This window comes from Penicillium soppii, assembly GCF_028829465.1.
Source record: "Penicillium soppii strain IBT 18220 chromosome Unknown utg000010l, whole genome shotgun sequence".
Lineage (NCBI taxonomy): Eukaryota > Fungi > Ascomycota > Eurotiomycetes > Eurotiales > Aspergillaceae > Penicillium > Penicillium soppii.
Window position 1 is genome coordinate 2,274,856 of NW_026643240.1, and position 16,095 is coordinate 2,290,950.

Consider the following 16,095-nt stretch of genomic DNA (forward strand, 5'->3'; position numbering starts at 1 on the left):
GGTAAGAGACCACAGCTGCCTGATATTCGATTCTGAAGCAAAACGCAGTTAGCAAAGACCAAAATCCAACACACAACTCAAAAACTTACCAGTTTGACCACCAACCCCTGGCGGCGCAGGCAAAACACCCAAAGGCGTAACCTCAAACTTCCCACCCCGATAAACCCAAGACCAAACCTCACCAGAAAGTTGGTCCTCGTTAGCCTCAATAGAGTCCCAGAGCACATTATAAGCGTCCCTAACATTGTAATAAACAGAGTCATCCGTACAGTAACCAGGAACAGGCAACGGAACACGGCCCCTCCGACCCTGAGCGGAAACTGAAAAGTTCGATGCAACCTCACACCTCCCCAACTGCCTCTCCAGCCCCTTGGCCATCATAGCAAGCTGCCAAGACCAAATAACAGTCCCGTGGTAAGCGCCCGTGGTCCAATTGCGCGCATACACGGCGTCGCCGCCGAACGCAGGATTCGCAACCACCATCCCCGCATCGGTCATTAGGCCGGCGGGGAAAGTGCGGCGGATGTTGGTGGCGGATTGGTTCAGGAACGACGTTAGCTGTGTGTCGTCCGTGGTATTCAGCAGGAAGTGCCGGAAACAATCATCTGTGTTCATAACTTCTACTTTGGAAAGGTTGTTGTTTCCTTCTAGAGCCAGTGCGTGGAACGTCACGGCGCTGTCTATGCTAGATGCTTGGTTCGGGCCCGGGAAGGAGGTATTTGCGTAGCTGCGCACGAGTGACTGGGCCTTGTCTTGCGGGATGGTCACGGAGAAGAAGGCCAGTGTTGAGTCTTCCCAGACTTTGGCGTATTGATCTGCTAGAATGGCCCAGTGCCGCTGGTTGGGATAGAGACCTGATCGGGCGAGGGATGCGATTGCGCGCAGAGCGGCCGGGACAAGAGCTGTGTTTACGTCGTAGGGGATGCGGCCGCCGCCGAGGCCTGGGGTTGTTAGCTCTAGGGTCCTTTGGATGGGTGGTCAGTGGTGCTGGTGCGTACCGTAGGTGCTGTCTCTCCACTCGCCGACTACCTGTCCTTCGTTCAGACGGATGAGGTTTTCTTTTGTTTGGTTGTGGAAGAATGGACGGGCAAGACGCATGACTTTCTCAGAGCTAATCAATGCGAGATTTCCCCATGTGAGATTTGCGTTGGCGGGATTGATAGATCCTGCGGTGGTACTGTTGTTCTTGTATGAGATAATGCATTTGATAACTCGAGCAAAAGGATAAAACCTACTTGAAGAAGGAAGCAGATCTCTTCTGACCAATTGGGTTTTGAACGAAGTAACGGTCCATCAGGACAGGAAGGAAGTAGTCAGAGTCGATCTGTGATACACGAACATGATTAGCTTCACCACCAGCTAGACATTGAATGTACCAACCATCTTATAATCACACCCCATAGCACTACTGCTGATATTTTCCTTCGCATTCGTCCAAGTCGCATAATCCCTAACGCCATCAGAATGCGCAACCCAAGCATGAATAGCAAAGCAAAGGAGCCAAACTCACCCAATCGTCTCCTCATGACAAACAGTCCCATCGGTCCGATTGACACGCTCCAAAACAGCCCCAATAACAGCCTCCATCGCACTCCCCCGTCCTCCACTTAACACAGGCTCAAGCAATAGCGCGGAAATCATAGAGTCCCGCCCGAAATATGTTAAGAACCGCCACGCCCCGGCGAGGAGTTTCTCCGAGTACGAAAGAAACGATAGCGCAGCTACCTGGTCGGGCTTTTCGACGGTCAAATTCGCCGACGCGGCATTCAGCACAGATGTCGGTTTCAGCGCGGTCAGCTGGGCGTAGTTGATATCTGCGGAGAAAATGTAATCGCCTGCGTCAAAGGTGACTGTTTTGTTCGATAATTTGACGCTGCCATTGCTTTTACCTGATGGATTCTTGAAAGGCTCGAATTTCAAATTAGTCGTGGTGACATTGTCCAGCCAGCGTCTTTGCAGTGAGATACCAGTGCCGTCGGAGGTGTATTTAATTGCGTCTTGGATCTCCGGGTAGAGGAGACTGGGGCCCTCGACGAAGTCACGGATCGTGCGGATACTGCCCAAGATCGGGAGGGTGAGGGTTGCAGTTGCATTGAAGCGGAGGACTCCTTGGACGCCGACGCTGGGGTTCTTGTTGGAACTTGATGTTGGAGGTGAATATACTGGGCCCAGAGGGGTGCCGAGAGTCGAGTTGACTAATTGGGTTGAAAGAGTACCGTTGGGGCCGTTTGCAGGCGCGAAGAATAGGCATGCGCCGCTGTTGCCGGCTGGCCAGGCGATGATTAGGCGTGGGCCAATTATTGAGAGATTGCTGTTTGGTTGGGGGGTTGTTACTACTGCCTGTGCGGCAACGTTGCAATCTGAATAGAGGTAGTTTTGGTAGGGAAGATCGGTTAGGGATAGGGTTGAGGGTAGATTGGGGCAACTTGGTGCGTCCCGAACTTGAATAGACTGTTTTTGGGGATTAGCATGGGGATGGTTGGAATGCGATGGGTGTTCTACGCCACTGACAGCATCACTGGTCGCTGCTACACTAAGACTGAGGGTCGCCAACAGGCTTAGATGTATGATATTCTTCATGATGGTACGAGAAGAGTAACCCCAGTAAAATGCTGAAGCCCTTGAATGCATGGTAGTTGTGTCCTGCTTTTATAACAAGTGCGGTGGATGATGAATACCGACCTTCCTCATGCGTAAAGCGGGCAGAAGTCTATTTGTACCATTGACAACTTTCCCCACGGGGATGTGGAGAAGGGAATGTGAAGACTTTCCGATATTTCTCCGTGAGAATTTGAAGATCGCCGCTGTTCAACACAAAAAAAAAATAGACAAAAGAATCGGAGAATTGAGAAGATTCGGTTATATTTAATAATTTCCCCGAAAACGCCAGTGGGCTCGGTATATGTATATGTACATAAAGAAATGCATGTATGTTGCACTGGGTTATAGATCAAGACGGGTCGCGTACGTGCAGATCCCAGAAGCACTACAATTCTCGGTGAATCTTCGAAAAGTCAAAGAGCCAGGCGCGAGAACCGAGATTTAGTTAAACCGTGGTGAATTATCTTCAGGCCGTAGAGGAAGGGACGGTTGTGACACCGGTTCGTGGGCGATGTCGGCGGGAAAGAAATGGGATATCGTTACAGTGGTCATACTTCATAAGGCATGATTCATTAAAAAAAAACGGAAGGTAGCGAGTGATCCAAGAGGCATTCTCATCCCGGTTTCCCGGGCCTGGGAGGCCGCCTTGTCCGGCATTGACACCCTGTGAAAGGGTTCATGAAATCGATAGGGAGGTGATCGACATGGTAGGCGCGACCTTCACCGCTCCATGATCCAGAGAGATCGGAATTCGTGCGCAGATGTTCTGGCGGTAGATGCTCGAACATGGCGATGGAGATATCGTCCGGGTCCATCCATGAGGGGCCGCGCCGGCTCCGTGGGGGAGCGTGGGTCACGTCTGAGGTGACGCGGGTTGCGTCGACGAAATCCGGGAAGTCGGTTGGTGCGGAGAAGGATTCGGGTTTCCAGACGTGGTTGTGGACCAGATGGATGAGCTTGCCGAGGACGGCAAACTCGAGCTTGAGCTTGATGCTGTACACGGCGCCTTTGAGCATCGTTTCCATTATGTAGAAGTTCATGTATTCGGCGACAAGCAGGCCGATGTCCAGGATGATGATTATTAAATTGATGATCAGGAGCTGGTACTGGATCTTGCGCTTGGTCCTGTCTGGGTCTAGGCGTATCATGCGCACTGTCTCCCAGATGTACAGCCCAGAGATGATAAATTCCTGCAGGCAGAATCCTGTCATTTGAATCTTTTCCATTATGCTATAGCCCGTTTTGTAAGGGTCGAGGGCGGGGCCCGAGGCGAGGTTCGTGCCGTAGGTGAGAACGGTGGTTGGGATGTGGAGGATGATCGCATTGACAAAGATCATTATCAGCACACGACGCAGGATGCGCTGGTTCGACAGCACCAAGTGCAGGCGTGAATATAGAACAATGGATTGACCGGTGACCATACACCACCAGCCAATCGTGAGCAAAGTTACCGGCAGCCATGGCTGACTGTCCGTGAGGTTGAAAAACTTGAGCAAAAAGCCCAGCGAGTAGGGAAGTAGACCGACAGACGAGGCAATGAGTAAACTCCAAAAATAAAGACCGCGGTAGTCGGCGAAAGTGACGAAGAGGAGGATCATGAGTTCGAAGGCATTATACCAAGTGATGCCGGCCAGGGTCGCGATCGTGATCTGCATGGCCAGGGAATTTCCCTGGTAGCCACCGCTGATGCCATTTCCAGCAGCGGTGAAGTCAGCCATGTTCATATATCAGCATAATGGTGGAGATGACAGATATGAAACCTGAAATCTAAACTCTGGGGAAACACTAGAGATGAGAAAGAAAAGTGAAAAAACACACAAAGGCACAAAGGCACAAAGGCGCAGCTGAAAGCCCCAAGCCCCGTATACATATGCGGGGGGCCGTAATACCCCGGACTCCTATAGAAATAGGCAATAGTCATGATTATGGGTCCGAACTAGGACCCAATCCTCGGCGACTATCGGTGAGATCCAAAAGGATTTGCAAGGATTGACACCCTAAGAATTTTTTCATGATTGGGGCTTACGCGCCCCAGATCCCATCCTAAGTAATTAACCTGTACTACCTAGGTGCCGCTCAGTCTAAAAGTAGACGTGTTAATCTACTGTCCAGGGACCTTTTCCAACGTCTTACAGATCTAAAGTTCACATGTCGAGTGAATCAGGGGCAAGACAATCAAAAATGTCTTGGTACAAAGCCACTAGGGCTAAAAGGGATCGCTAAAGGGGAGTCTAGCGGTGACTTCGTTTAATTAGAGCGGCGGTTTTCTAACCGCCTCACACCGGCTTCCCGAGCTCCAGCTTCATTATGATTATAATGATGTACGGTGCAAGGATCAGGATTGTCCTTGTGCGCTATAGGATCTAATCTATCCAGGGCAATCAATTTAAGGCATTTCCTCCCATGCTTTGGCGCCTCTATCTGATGCCTCATATGGACATTTGACTATGAAAGGATGAGGCTTGTGATAGTAGCTTCTGCAAATGCAAGAGTTCCAAAGAGGACTATCATTCCCTGATTTGGCCAAGTAGTAAGAAGATCCACATCAGTAACAAAGTGGAAAGGGAAACAAGAAAAGCGAACAGATGTTTGATGTCATATGGGCGCGTGACCTGCTGACTAATATTCAGGGGCCATTTGGCCCCAAGTGCTGCCCATGTGGCTACTCACTCCAGGGTATATATCAAGGTCTTGGACGAAATGACAGAACTTGGATTGGATAGGTATCTGATTCACTCATAATACTGCATCCAATGATGTTTTTCTTTAAAACCAAGAAGCTCCTTAATCTTCCGATTCGTAATAGGAGCCTCTCTGGCCCCCAACTCCCGCGTCACCGGTACGCCAGGACACACCCGAGCCAGGAATTCCGGCGTACACTCGTAATTTGTAATCTCGTCATTGGTAGCATTGAAAATCTGGAAACCCAGTCCATCCTTTTGCACAGCTAGATCACACATCTGCCCAAGATCTCGAGCATCAATGTACGCCCAGCCGTGCGCCGCCCATCGATCCGGGTTTTGTACATACGAGCCAAATAACGACTCCTTGTACTCTTCCGGCGCAACAATACGCCCAATACGCAAAACATAGATGTCCGAGCCGTACCGGCGGGCGAACCCGCGCGCTACGCGCTCGCCGCACACTTTCGCGATCGCGTACGTGTCCATCGGGTTTGTGTCGACGTCTTCGTCGACCGGGAAAGATGGGTAGTCTACGTCGCCTTCGGCGAAGGCGACGCCGTAGACGGTGACTGAGCTGGCGAGGACGATTTTCTTGATGCCGAGGCGGGAGGCCGCTTCAATTATGTTGTATGTTGATAGCGTGTTGCCGCGGAAGGTTTCTTCGTCGGGAACGATCATGTTCCGCGAGTACCCTGCCATGTGGATTACAGCGTCGGGGACTAGACCCATTGGTTCTCGGAAGGGCTCTTGGAGGCGAAAATGAGAGCCCAGCGCGCTATATACCTGGCCGCTGTTGGTTAGGTCCACGCGCATTGTGTGGACTTGCTCTTCTAGTTCGGCGGGAAGAGGGACGAGGTCGAGGTTTAGGATGGCGTGACCTTCTTGGAGGAGGTATCTTATAATGTGTTGACCGGCTTTACCAGAGCCTCCGGTGATCACGATGCGCTTTCCCATCTTGTCTTGTTGTATAGAGGGGCAGTTGGGATTGCGGGGTATAGCATATATGTATGAATGGCTCTCACGACAAGTTGACAGCTAGAAAGCTGCCAGAGCTAAGAATCAATTTATATTTGGGAAGTATTTATTCCAAAAGGGTTTGCCGAAAGTTTCGAAAGATTGCAATCGCATTCGCTGTGTCCATCGAGCGTCGGAATATGACTTTCCGAGGCGCTCGGCCCGACATAGATGGAAGGAAACATTCCGGGGGATAAGATCATATCCATTACTAAAGATCTCACCAGGACTGGACATTGGTTTAGACTAAAATTTATAAATCTATCTCATATGTAGTCAATAATGAGGCTATACAAACCCCAGACTTTGAGGGTAAAGACACCACGTACCCTGGGTAGGTTCCAGGTAACCCGGGAATTAACTTTAGGTCCTCGGAACTTGCCATTATATCTATATATATAGTTTTGAGGCTTTTTTTAAAGCACCCACTGTTATCTATTCACTTTATTGTGTTTGATGTGGATGAAGCAACCTCCTAGATCTGGCCTTTCATGCTCGGGCGTACAGTCAGTAGACTCAACCCGCCAATCGGCCCGATCGAACTCTTAGTTGAACTCCCACTTTGTCTTTGCATATAACCTATATTCGAGGGGCACTTGCGCGATAAATCCGTGTCCATATCTCTCTGTGCAGAGAAAGTTCTTGCTAGACTCACCATTGACGTGGAATCGGACACCACCAGACAAGAGAGACGTGCTTAGAGTCCGAAGCCCAAGTCGACGGTCAACAGTCTCCTGATGATCCAAGCTTGACCAAGCGTACCGCAAAGGCTTTTGCAGCTTGTCGGTCACGAACTACCCGCTGGGATGCTAAGTCCCCTCGGTGCTCGTACTGCGCAAGAAACAGACTACTGTGTGATTATGAAGCCCCAATTATCTATCCCAAACCCAAGAAGTCTGAATTTACTACACAAGACGATCAGCATTGACTTTTGAACAAACTTCTGGGCCGTCTAGATAGCCTTGAGGATTGAACTTCGGGACTTTCTCATCCTCCAAATACCCACCACACACTCATTGTGTACACAGAAGACCGGGATCTCTTGCAATTCGTTGGTTCAAGCCAATCAGACACGGCTGTAAATATTGAGAACAGTACCAGATTCTTGGAGTTCCGGGATCACGAACACAGCGACCCTGCGGCGCTTCTAGAGAAGGTTGCCCACAAACAGTAGAAGGCCACACTAGAAGATGCACTCGAGTAGCCAGTTCTGGGCTTCCAAGGAAACTGGATGATAAGCCGATCGGCCGTAGATTTAATGAAGAACACTCATTACGATAGCTTGGGACTGGGGAGTTGGAGAAGTTTTAGCGCCAAACCCTGGTTGCAGCACTCAACTAGCACAGATGTGGCATGTTGCAACGACTAGGGAGAAAGATTTACTGCCAAATTGGCAAGCTAGACATGTGATAGTTTATTATTATTATCTCTTTCCCCTCTGCACATCAGCCTTGAGGGGTTCCCACAACATGTTATCAATCACCAATTTGAACAATTCGCGTGTCTTGCGCCTGGTCGTTCCTATTGTTGTGGTTTTCACACTCGTGTGCACTTTCTATACGGGCTGGAAGCCAATACAAAAGATCATTCCCAGCTCGGACCCCTCCTCAGGGGCCATTGCGGCCGACGACGCAAGTTCAGCGCCCCCAACTCCACCAATCCCCGAGGATCCTTCGCCCACCAAACCCAAAATTCACTACTCAAACGCCAACACTTCAATTTCCAATATTCCGGATAAGGTTTGGCATTCCGCAAAAACAGATGACATATCGGAAAGCCAACGCAAATGGGTGGACAGCTGGTCGAGCACCACTCCCGAATGCCGACAAGAATTGCTTACCGACCGCTCTGGCGAGGCGTTTGTTCGCGCATACTACCAGGAGACACGACCAGACATTGTCGAAATCATCGAATCCCTATCTATTCCAATTTTACGGGCGGATCTTCTTCGTTATTTGATTGTTCTCGCTGAGGGCGGGTACTGGAGTGATCTAGATGTCACTTTGGAGAAGCCACTTTCTGACTGGGTGCCCGCGGAGTACAAAGATCAAAACATCGACATGATTGTCGGTTTGGAATTCGACTTTGCTTATCGCGGCCCAGAAGCCGAGGTCGCATCTCAATTTTGCAACTGGGTATTTGCAGCACAGCCGTCATCTCGCAACCTGGTTGTGATTGTTAACACTGTCATCAACAAGTTGAAGGAGATTGCAAAGACCAACAACGTGTCTATTTCCGGTATCAAATTGGAGATGCTCAAGGATGTGGTGAACGTGACCGGACCTAAGATCATGACGATCGCGATCTTAGAAAGTCTAGGACAATTGCTCAAGAGGACCGTGGACGACCGCGACTTCTCGGGAATCAAGCATCCGAAGTTGGTCGGTGATGTCTTGATCATGCCCGGTGTTTCATTTGCGGCGGCTCAAAATGGGTTCCCTACGGATCAAGGCGATGCACTTGTGACACATCATTACGAGGGCTCGTGGAAGCAGGCAGACGCAGAAGCCAAAGAAAGAAAAAAGCAGAAGGAGCAAGAAGAGCGTGAAGCACAGGGTCACCAAGGATGATACGAAGTACTGTAACAATAATTCGCTATACGAATTGAACAAATTATGTCTATAATCACGTCTCATGAGGTGAATCGCGAAAGAGATATAACATAGATGTCGGCATTTACAATCTGTGGGTCTTCGGAAAATTACTGACTTTGTAGAACACATTTCAAAAAGCAACACCCGAATCAAGCGTCACAAGCAAGAAAGCAGGTATAAACGCCACCGATAGTAAATATAGAATAGTGCGGCGGCAAGCGCTAGAGAACGGCTGGGGATCATAGAAAGCAACCCGCCCTTCACTTCTCCGGACAGTCCGCATAACCCCTATGTCAAGGTTTAGGATTGAGAAGAAGCCCCATTTTCGAGTTCTCACGTGCAATCACCCGCAGTGTCTTTCCGATATCTGTCCTCTAGCTATACATTTCGGGAGTAGCTCCTGAAGTAGAGACGCTACAGAACTTTACAATAGGCTATGCAGATTCTTGTCTCGCCTTTTGGCAGTAACCCAAGCAGGGGCCACCACGCTCACGGATACTAAACGTCTTCTTAATTTCTATATTTATAGCGCGGGAAAAGTATTCTAACCTACTTAATTTCATCCGGCAAAGCTTCGCATAATTAGACAAAGCATGGATCCCCTCACAGCAGTGAAGACAGCACGGCAAACCCAAGATAACTGTCTTTTATCTTCACCGATAGATGTATGATTTCATAAGCAAAGGACCTCACATCCTGGATACTGTGATCTCTTATATTGGCCAGGATGAGAGTGAAGAACTGGTATAGATAGTTAAGTAAAAGGGAGCAATTAGGTCGTTTACCAAGTTTGCGGGAATATATGAAATTTAAATTGATTTTTCCGTATCCTACATTATATGACATCCGCTCTTGGAATTAGGATTCTTCTTCTGGAGTTTTTTCCTTTCTCTCTTAGCAGACTTAGGCTTGGACTCGGAGTTACCAGGGTAACTTCACGATCGGCAGCATCTACGCGACCATACAGTCTGAACGCCACTTGCAATGTCTTTGCCCATTTTTTCTTTTCCACAACTAGCCCAACGATGCTTTGATTGCTTTCTGACTTGAAAAGTTTGACCGTTCTGTTAAAACTTGATCTGAGCATTGCGTCCAGAAAGCCATCTAGTAATCCTTTTTCCATGTGAGGAGGACATAAATCAACCTAGAGGAAAGAGGCATGCCGAATGTTTCTACGACAATTTTCATTTCGCGGTCGACGATAATTGAAGAATTTGAACTCTGTCTCTTCTTATCCAAGTCTACGCCATCCGTAAGATATTGCAGTCCTCGAGTCAAACGCCTCCGCATGCCGCTAAGTTGTTGGGAGCGCCAGGCAGACATGCCACGCAAGCGCTCGAAAGATGGAGGGCTTCATGACGCTCATACCTAGTCCTGCCTTTGAGATCTGAATTATAGCAGAAATTGATCTCTTCACCAGCCTCAATCCCCCTGGTTGCAAAGCTTGAACTGATCCATCCACTAACATTGGAAATCTTCGGGTTGGGTATGCACGAATGATTGTAGCGCGAGTGAAGGAGGAAAAGGTCATGAGCTGGGGATTCGTCGAGGTCTGAATTTGCGATGTTGAACGATTTTTCAGCGAGGGCTTCATTCGTACTCGTAACATTCGCTGACCCGTTGTCGCGAATGAGTAAGAAATGGGCCTTCTTGGTGGGTTACGATTTTTGAACGGCCATTGTGACATGATGATCTGTAGTTTCTGTGCCCAGCCTCCGATCAACGAAGAGTGGGGTTCCGCGCAGAATAAGTAATCGTCGATCAATGCGTCTTGTGGCGAAGGCATGATTTGATGACGATACATAGCGGGGGAACCTGCATATATTTATCCAAATCCTCTTGTCACTAACGTGAAAACTATCCTGTGCTCAAATTCGTTCATTGTTTTTTGAGAGCCTACCGCCAAAGGCCTTATTTCCCGCATGGTATCTTCGCTCAAGGCTGAACACTTTCATCGGTGCTGTCCATCGACCTGTGCCGGTGGCCTAAGATGTGGGAATTAGAGATACCTCACCACGACAAAGTTCAAGAGCGACTTTATGAGTTCAACAATCACAGGATTCGAAGCAAGAAAGTCCCTACTGCACTTGTATGTATGATTCTGCGTCCCATTGAAGCGCTATATCGTGCCTTTGCAAAATATTGCGAAGACGGGAAGCACCCAAAAGATATATGGATAGTGAGCTTATTTATACCAGCTGGCACTGAGAAGCCTCATCATGTTCTCGAATTTGCAGAAGAGCTCAAGGGCATTACAAACCCCCAAGTCTTCTGCCACGAATACTTGTTTGATTTGGAAATCCCGATGGGCTATATGCAGCACGAAGTCTCACTTTAGAAGCTGCTCGAGCGCGGTATGAGTGTGAGAAGCTTTTGCGACGCAGAAGGCTATTTCCCAAGCAGTCTGCAAGAATTCCATTGACGGACAAGGCGTTTAATATTGCATTTGGACGCCGACGGCATCGGTTGTTGGATAGCATTCATCGCCCGAGCCTTTGGGGCCTGGGGACGCGAGTATAAGGCCGCGCACAAAATGTCCGCAGATTGCCTTGAAGATTTCGGTCATATTGATATATTGATATGGAGGGCCAAGATGTCAAATTTATCGTATTAATGATGAAGGACACATTGAACTTGAGGCTACTATGGACTTTTCAAGAATATGCGAGACTGAAGATGGATTCGAGGCGCAAATCGAGTCCTTGGTGTTTGCAGAAACTGAGCTGAGGTTTTGATGTAGTGCTCAATGCCGATGATTTCATCTTACTTCAATCATGTTTCGAGCGTCTTACGTGTTGATACATTTTGACCAAACAATCTACACAAAGATCCTTATTGTATGTCAGAACTGTGTTACCCAAGCCATACTGCTAACAGAATCCACAGTGAAAATACCATGCATGATTTGCAATGATTGGCGAAGTTTCTGGCGCAAGGCTACACGCCAAGTCCAAAATATGGCTGATCTTCATTATGAACCTCAGATTTTCTCCACTATGTCAGAATCAACCGCGTTGTACCAAAATTTTAGATTATATTCTGAAGGGAAGTTTGTCCTATACTTTTCGATGCATTTTTACGGTGCAAGGATTGTTGATCGCGAGGCTGAGCATACGGAATTGCAACCCACTACTGCAGGGTCTAACCCGACTTCACCAATATGGCAAAGATTTGCCCCAAGGCCCCCCTTCTTTGCTGTACGACGATAACTGAGGAAGCTTGCATGCAGCTTTGACTCCTCAGCCGGTTTTGCCTCTTCGGACTCGAAGAGCTAGCATTCGCCCTCTTTACCTTCCTATTCTTTCCATAATTTTGAGCCACAGCTATGGTGACTGATAATCGGACATGTTACTATCCCTCGGGGGCAGAAGCCCCGAATAATGTGCCATGCCGATCTGACACAAACACGTGGTGTTGTGGTAACAATGACCTTTGTCTGGACAACGGACTCTGTCTAAACGCAGGGCATCAACCATACGTTTTGTCGCGAGGATCATGCACAAGTAAAGAATGGACTGGATGCACGAAGCATTGCAGTAAGCTCAATACACCGTTTGCTATCCACAAGAAAGAGATACCGAGCAATATTGACTGATTATGGTATTTTAGAAAACTCCACCCCAACTGTGGGTGCCTCGATCAGTAATATTTACTTCAACGGCTCGGTGTCTCTCTACTGCTGCGGCTCACCAATAGCAGTCGGTTCCAGTGTCGTGTGCCCCTCCGAATCCGATAATGATGGACAACCTTTCACCGTCAAGAGTGGCAGAGTCATCCCCGCACGTGCTCTGCTTGAAAACGTTCCTTCTTTATCAGGCACATTTTCCACCGGGAACAGCACATCAAACAATACAAGCAATGATCCGGGCAGCTGTAAGACTTGTCACGATACAGCAATAGGTGCAGGTGTTGGTGTTCCGCTCGGTGCCTTGGCTTTGCTGTTTGTTATTTGGGCAATTGTTGAGCGGAGGAGAGCCTCTCGGCTCAGCCATGCTCTGTCAGCCCCAGAACCCATTCACTCCAGGCCGGTACAACTGGCGACAGAGAATAGTGAGCTCTCTGGTTATACGAGGAAGAGGAATAACATGGTTGAATTGGAAGGTGGCCGTCCAGAACTTGATGGTGGTGAATCGATCAGTACGAGGGTGACTTGAAGTGCTTTGAGTATAACTGTCCGAGGCATCTCTCAACCCATGGACGTGGTATTGACATTATAATTGTATGAGGACTAAATTGTGATATTATCAAGGAGGCTGTGGTTCACTCCACACAAACAAACCTGCCAAATTTCAAGATTTGGATTCAGAGAAAAGCCATATCCCGGCATGAGTATGATATTTGTGACAAGATAAGTTGTAAAAAGTTGGAGCGCAAATTGGCTGACAAGGTATGTTTGTGCTACTTCTCCAGGGAGAAGAACAGGTATTGGCCTGATAAACAAGGCCAAAAGGGCAGCTTCGTGCGGGGCTTAGTTACCCCGGAATCATCACACGACTTTATATCACTTGTTTGTTTTTCGTGTTGACTTTGTCCTTGTCAAAGACTTCTGATCAAGGCATTGAAAATTTTCTACATTTATTCTATACGTTCTCACTATGCTGCATCCCTAAATGACATGATGCCCAGCGATTATCCCAACAAACGCCGACGTGGCAAAGAACGTGTCCGAGTAACTCGAGCCTGTGATGGATGCAAGCGGTAAATAATTGGATATCCTAAACTTAAAGTCTTCAGTATACTGATGGGGGACTAGGAAGAAGCTACGATGCTCTGGGACACTTCCGTGTTCGCTCTGTCTGCGATCGGGTGCTGATTGCGAGTACAACGCGGAATACAATAGAGGCAAAAAGACCGAGATTCCTCTTCTTGATCAGCACAAAGTAGTGGCTTTACAGTCGCCATCGGTTCCAGGTCAGTCAGTTGTCAACAACAATGTACGGACATTGGACACTGGACTTCAATCGTCAGAGCGATCAGTCATTTCCGCCGACGAGCGGTCTCTTCCCGCAACTTCGTCGCCAACACAGGTGCATAGGGGGAATGCGGGTCGAGATCAGACATCTTACAGCATAGGTATTGATTCCCAGGTCGAATCGTCCGCACAGGTAATATCTACGCCTCGAGTGCCGAATCCTCATCTAGCAGCACTGCAAGGCGAAGAGGGGACCGAGATAGTGTCTTCGCGTACTTCTCCCGAGAGAGACCAAACAGACCTAGAAGGTCATTATGTGGGACCATCATCAGGTGTGTCCTTTTTACTTCGGGTTCAGAAACGGATCCACGAAAACGTAGCTGTCTTTTCAAATGGGCCCATTTTCAACTTTGGAGATGCACCTTTGCCAAAACTCGATCCCCATTTCTTGGTCCTTCCACCAAAAGATGAAGCGAAAGCTTTGGTTAATCGATATTTTGATTTTGCATTTCCAACCCATCGTTTCTTACACCAGGCCACAGTCGAAGGATGGCTCGAAACATTTTACTCAGATGTGCATGGTTCAGATGATACATTGAGCCAGGCAATCAAAGCCTTGTTGTTGATGGTCATGGTTCAGGGAAAACAATATCTTCCAAGCCAAGATTCGGCTGTTGGCCAGTCTGTGAAAAGGTATTTATCGATCCAGTATTTGCATGATAATGCAGCCTTTGAGTACACCCCAAAAGCGCTAACTATTCTTGTCAAATAAAGCAATGTATACTTTGCGGCTTCTGAAAACCACTTACTGTCAGAAACCGGCTCAGTAAGGCTTGAAAGCATTCAAGCCCGTCTTGCTCAATGTTTTTACCTCTTGTCAGAATCCCGAGTTAACCACTGTTGGAGTCTGTTTGGTACAACTGGTCGCCTTGCTCTCGCTATTGGTCTACACAGACGCTGGCGGCGCGAGACCATATCTGATCATATTGAGAATGAGTGTCGAAAGCGGGTCTTTTGGTGCGCATACAGCTTGGATATCTACCTCAGCGCTGCATTGGGGCGCCCGAAAATATTTCATGACGAGGATATTGACCAAGTAAGACTTCCTGATGATTGGCTGAATATTGCTAAACAATGTGTCAAGGAGCTTCCAGCATGTGCAAGTGATAGCCAAATCACGAGAACTGCAATATTACCGACATTTTCCCAAGGCCAGAGCATTATGTTAGCGCCTGTTTTCCATGCAAAGTGAGTTGGCTTTGGAACGGTATTTACCTTTTCCACCACTGACCGGATTGAAGACTCGTGAAGATAATAAGTGGAATCCTGAAAGATCTCTACGGACTCCAACAGAAAAACATCGAAGCCCAAACAGTTATTGCACAGAAGTACGGTGCTGATCTTGCAGATTGGCGGAGTGGGATCGGTCCATTTCTTGAAACTCCCAACATTGAGCTCCTTCAACCTACGTACCAGAGACAGTACAACGTTCTTCATCTAGCATTCGCGCATGCGGAGATCCTATTATACAGACCGTTCCTTCTTCGAAATCTAGCATGTCTAGGAAGACGTGCTGGCCCGAAACATGCACAGCTACAGCAAGATATCCGAGTCAATGTTGACCGATGTCTCCAGGCCGCTTTGAGGATAGTAGGCTTATTCAAACAGCTTTGCAGGTCAAAGCGAATGTACAGATCATTTTGGGTATGTTTGATGCATCTTAGCAGTCAATTGTTGCTTATATATTCGTTAGTTTACCCATTACTACGTGTTCTGTGCCATTGTCGTGCTGTATGTCTATGTGATCCAGTACCGCACTAGCTCGGGTAAATATCTCGGGCATTATCTACAAACAGGTGAAGAGGCACAGAGCGAACTTGCAAAGTGTGGGACAATAGCATCGTTTCCGCAGCGATATGTGGTTGTTCTCGAAGAGCTGCGGAAAGAAGCAATGAGACTCATGGGCCAGTCTTCGATGTTAAATGGAACTGGAGAAGGCTCACAGGAAAACGTCTCCGAAACCGAAAAGAATGATACTGAAATGCTCGCACCTCATCAAATGGCTCATAAAGTTGGACCCTATGGGGATGCGGTTCATGAACAGCAAGAATCCACCTCGCCAAACTGGTTTCCTAATTTTGTTCAGGACCCTAGTCCGGCGTCTTATCTTGCGGACATGACAGGTTGGGGCGAGTTTGACTCGCTAGCTCTGACGGGCTTAGGGGAGTTTAGCCAGTTCTTCCCAGATAGCGATGGTCAATACTAGTTAGTGGTCCTTTAAAAATTGCCA

The 16,095-nt window shown here is 48.1% G+C and overlaps 6 protein-coding genes across 6 annotated transcripts; 3 read left to right on the top strand and 3 right to left on the bottom strand.

Annotated features, from left to right (window-relative positions):
- Nucleotides 1-48: 48 nt before the first annotated feature.
- N7529_011520 (uncharacterized protein) lies at nucleotides 49-2,580 on the bottom strand (the record flags this gene model as incomplete). The annotated part of the gene is made up of 5 exons (XM_057247046.1): nucleotides 49-941; nucleotides 999-1,177; nucleotides 1,236-1,324; nucleotides 1,381-1,450; nucleotides 1,511-2,580. 5 exons carry the CDS (start codon nucleotides 2,578-2,580, stop codon nucleotides 49-51), a joined length of 2,301 nt encoding a protein of 766 aa, XP_057092395.1.
- A 635-nt stretch (nucleotides 2,581-3,215) lies between these two features.
- N7529_011521 (uncharacterized protein) lies at nucleotides 3,216-4,319 on the bottom strand (the record flags this gene model as incomplete). Its single annotated transcript, XM_057247047.1, has 1 exon — nucleotides 3,216-4,319. The coding sequence occupies one exon, from the start codon at nucleotides 4,317-4,319 to the stop codon at nucleotides 3,216-3,218; it is 1,104 nt and encodes a 367-aa protein (XP_057092396.1).
- A 1,014-nt stretch (nucleotides 4,320-5,333) lies between these two features.
- Nucleotides 5,334-6,239, bottom strand: N7529_011522 (NAD-dependent epimerase/dehydratase family protein; the record flags this gene model as incomplete). Its single annotated transcript, XM_057247048.1, has 1 exon — nucleotides 5,334-6,239. One exon carries the CDS (start codon nucleotides 6,237-6,239, stop codon nucleotides 5,334-5,336), a length of 906 nt encoding a protein of 301 aa, XP_057092397.1.
- Nucleotides 6,240-7,768: 1,529 nt separating this feature from the next.
- On the top strand, nucleotides 7,769-8,869 carry N7529_011523 (uncharacterized protein; the record flags this gene model as incomplete). The annotated part of the gene is made up of 1 exon (XM_057247049.1): nucleotides 7,769-8,869. One exon carries the CDS (start codon nucleotides 7,769-7,771, stop codon nucleotides 8,867-8,869), a length of 1,101 nt encoding a protein of 366 aa, XP_057092398.1.
- A 3,534-nt stretch (nucleotides 8,870-12,403) lies between these two features.
- N7529_011524 (uncharacterized protein) lies at nucleotides 12,404-13,047 on the top strand (the record flags this gene model as incomplete). The annotated part of the gene is made up of 2 exons (XM_057247050.1): nucleotides 12,404-12,429; nucleotides 12,462-13,047. The coding sequence occupies 2 exons, from the start codon at nucleotides 12,404-12,406 to the stop codon at nucleotides 13,045-13,047; spliced, it is 612 nt and encodes a 203-aa protein (XP_057092399.1).
- A 464-nt stretch (nucleotides 13,048-13,511) lies between these two features.
- On the top strand, nucleotides 13,512-16,071 carry N7529_011525 (Zn(II)2Cys6 transcription factor; the record flags this gene model as incomplete). Its single annotated transcript, XM_057247051.1, has 5 exons — nucleotides 13,512-13,591; nucleotides 13,647-14,498; nucleotides 14,580-15,053; nucleotides 15,107-15,509; nucleotides 15,559-16,071. The coding sequence occupies 5 exons, from the start codon at nucleotides 13,512-13,514 to the stop codon at nucleotides 16,069-16,071; spliced, it is 2,322 nt and encodes a 773-aa protein (XP_057092400.1).
- Nucleotides 16,072-16,095: the final 24 nt, after the last annotated feature.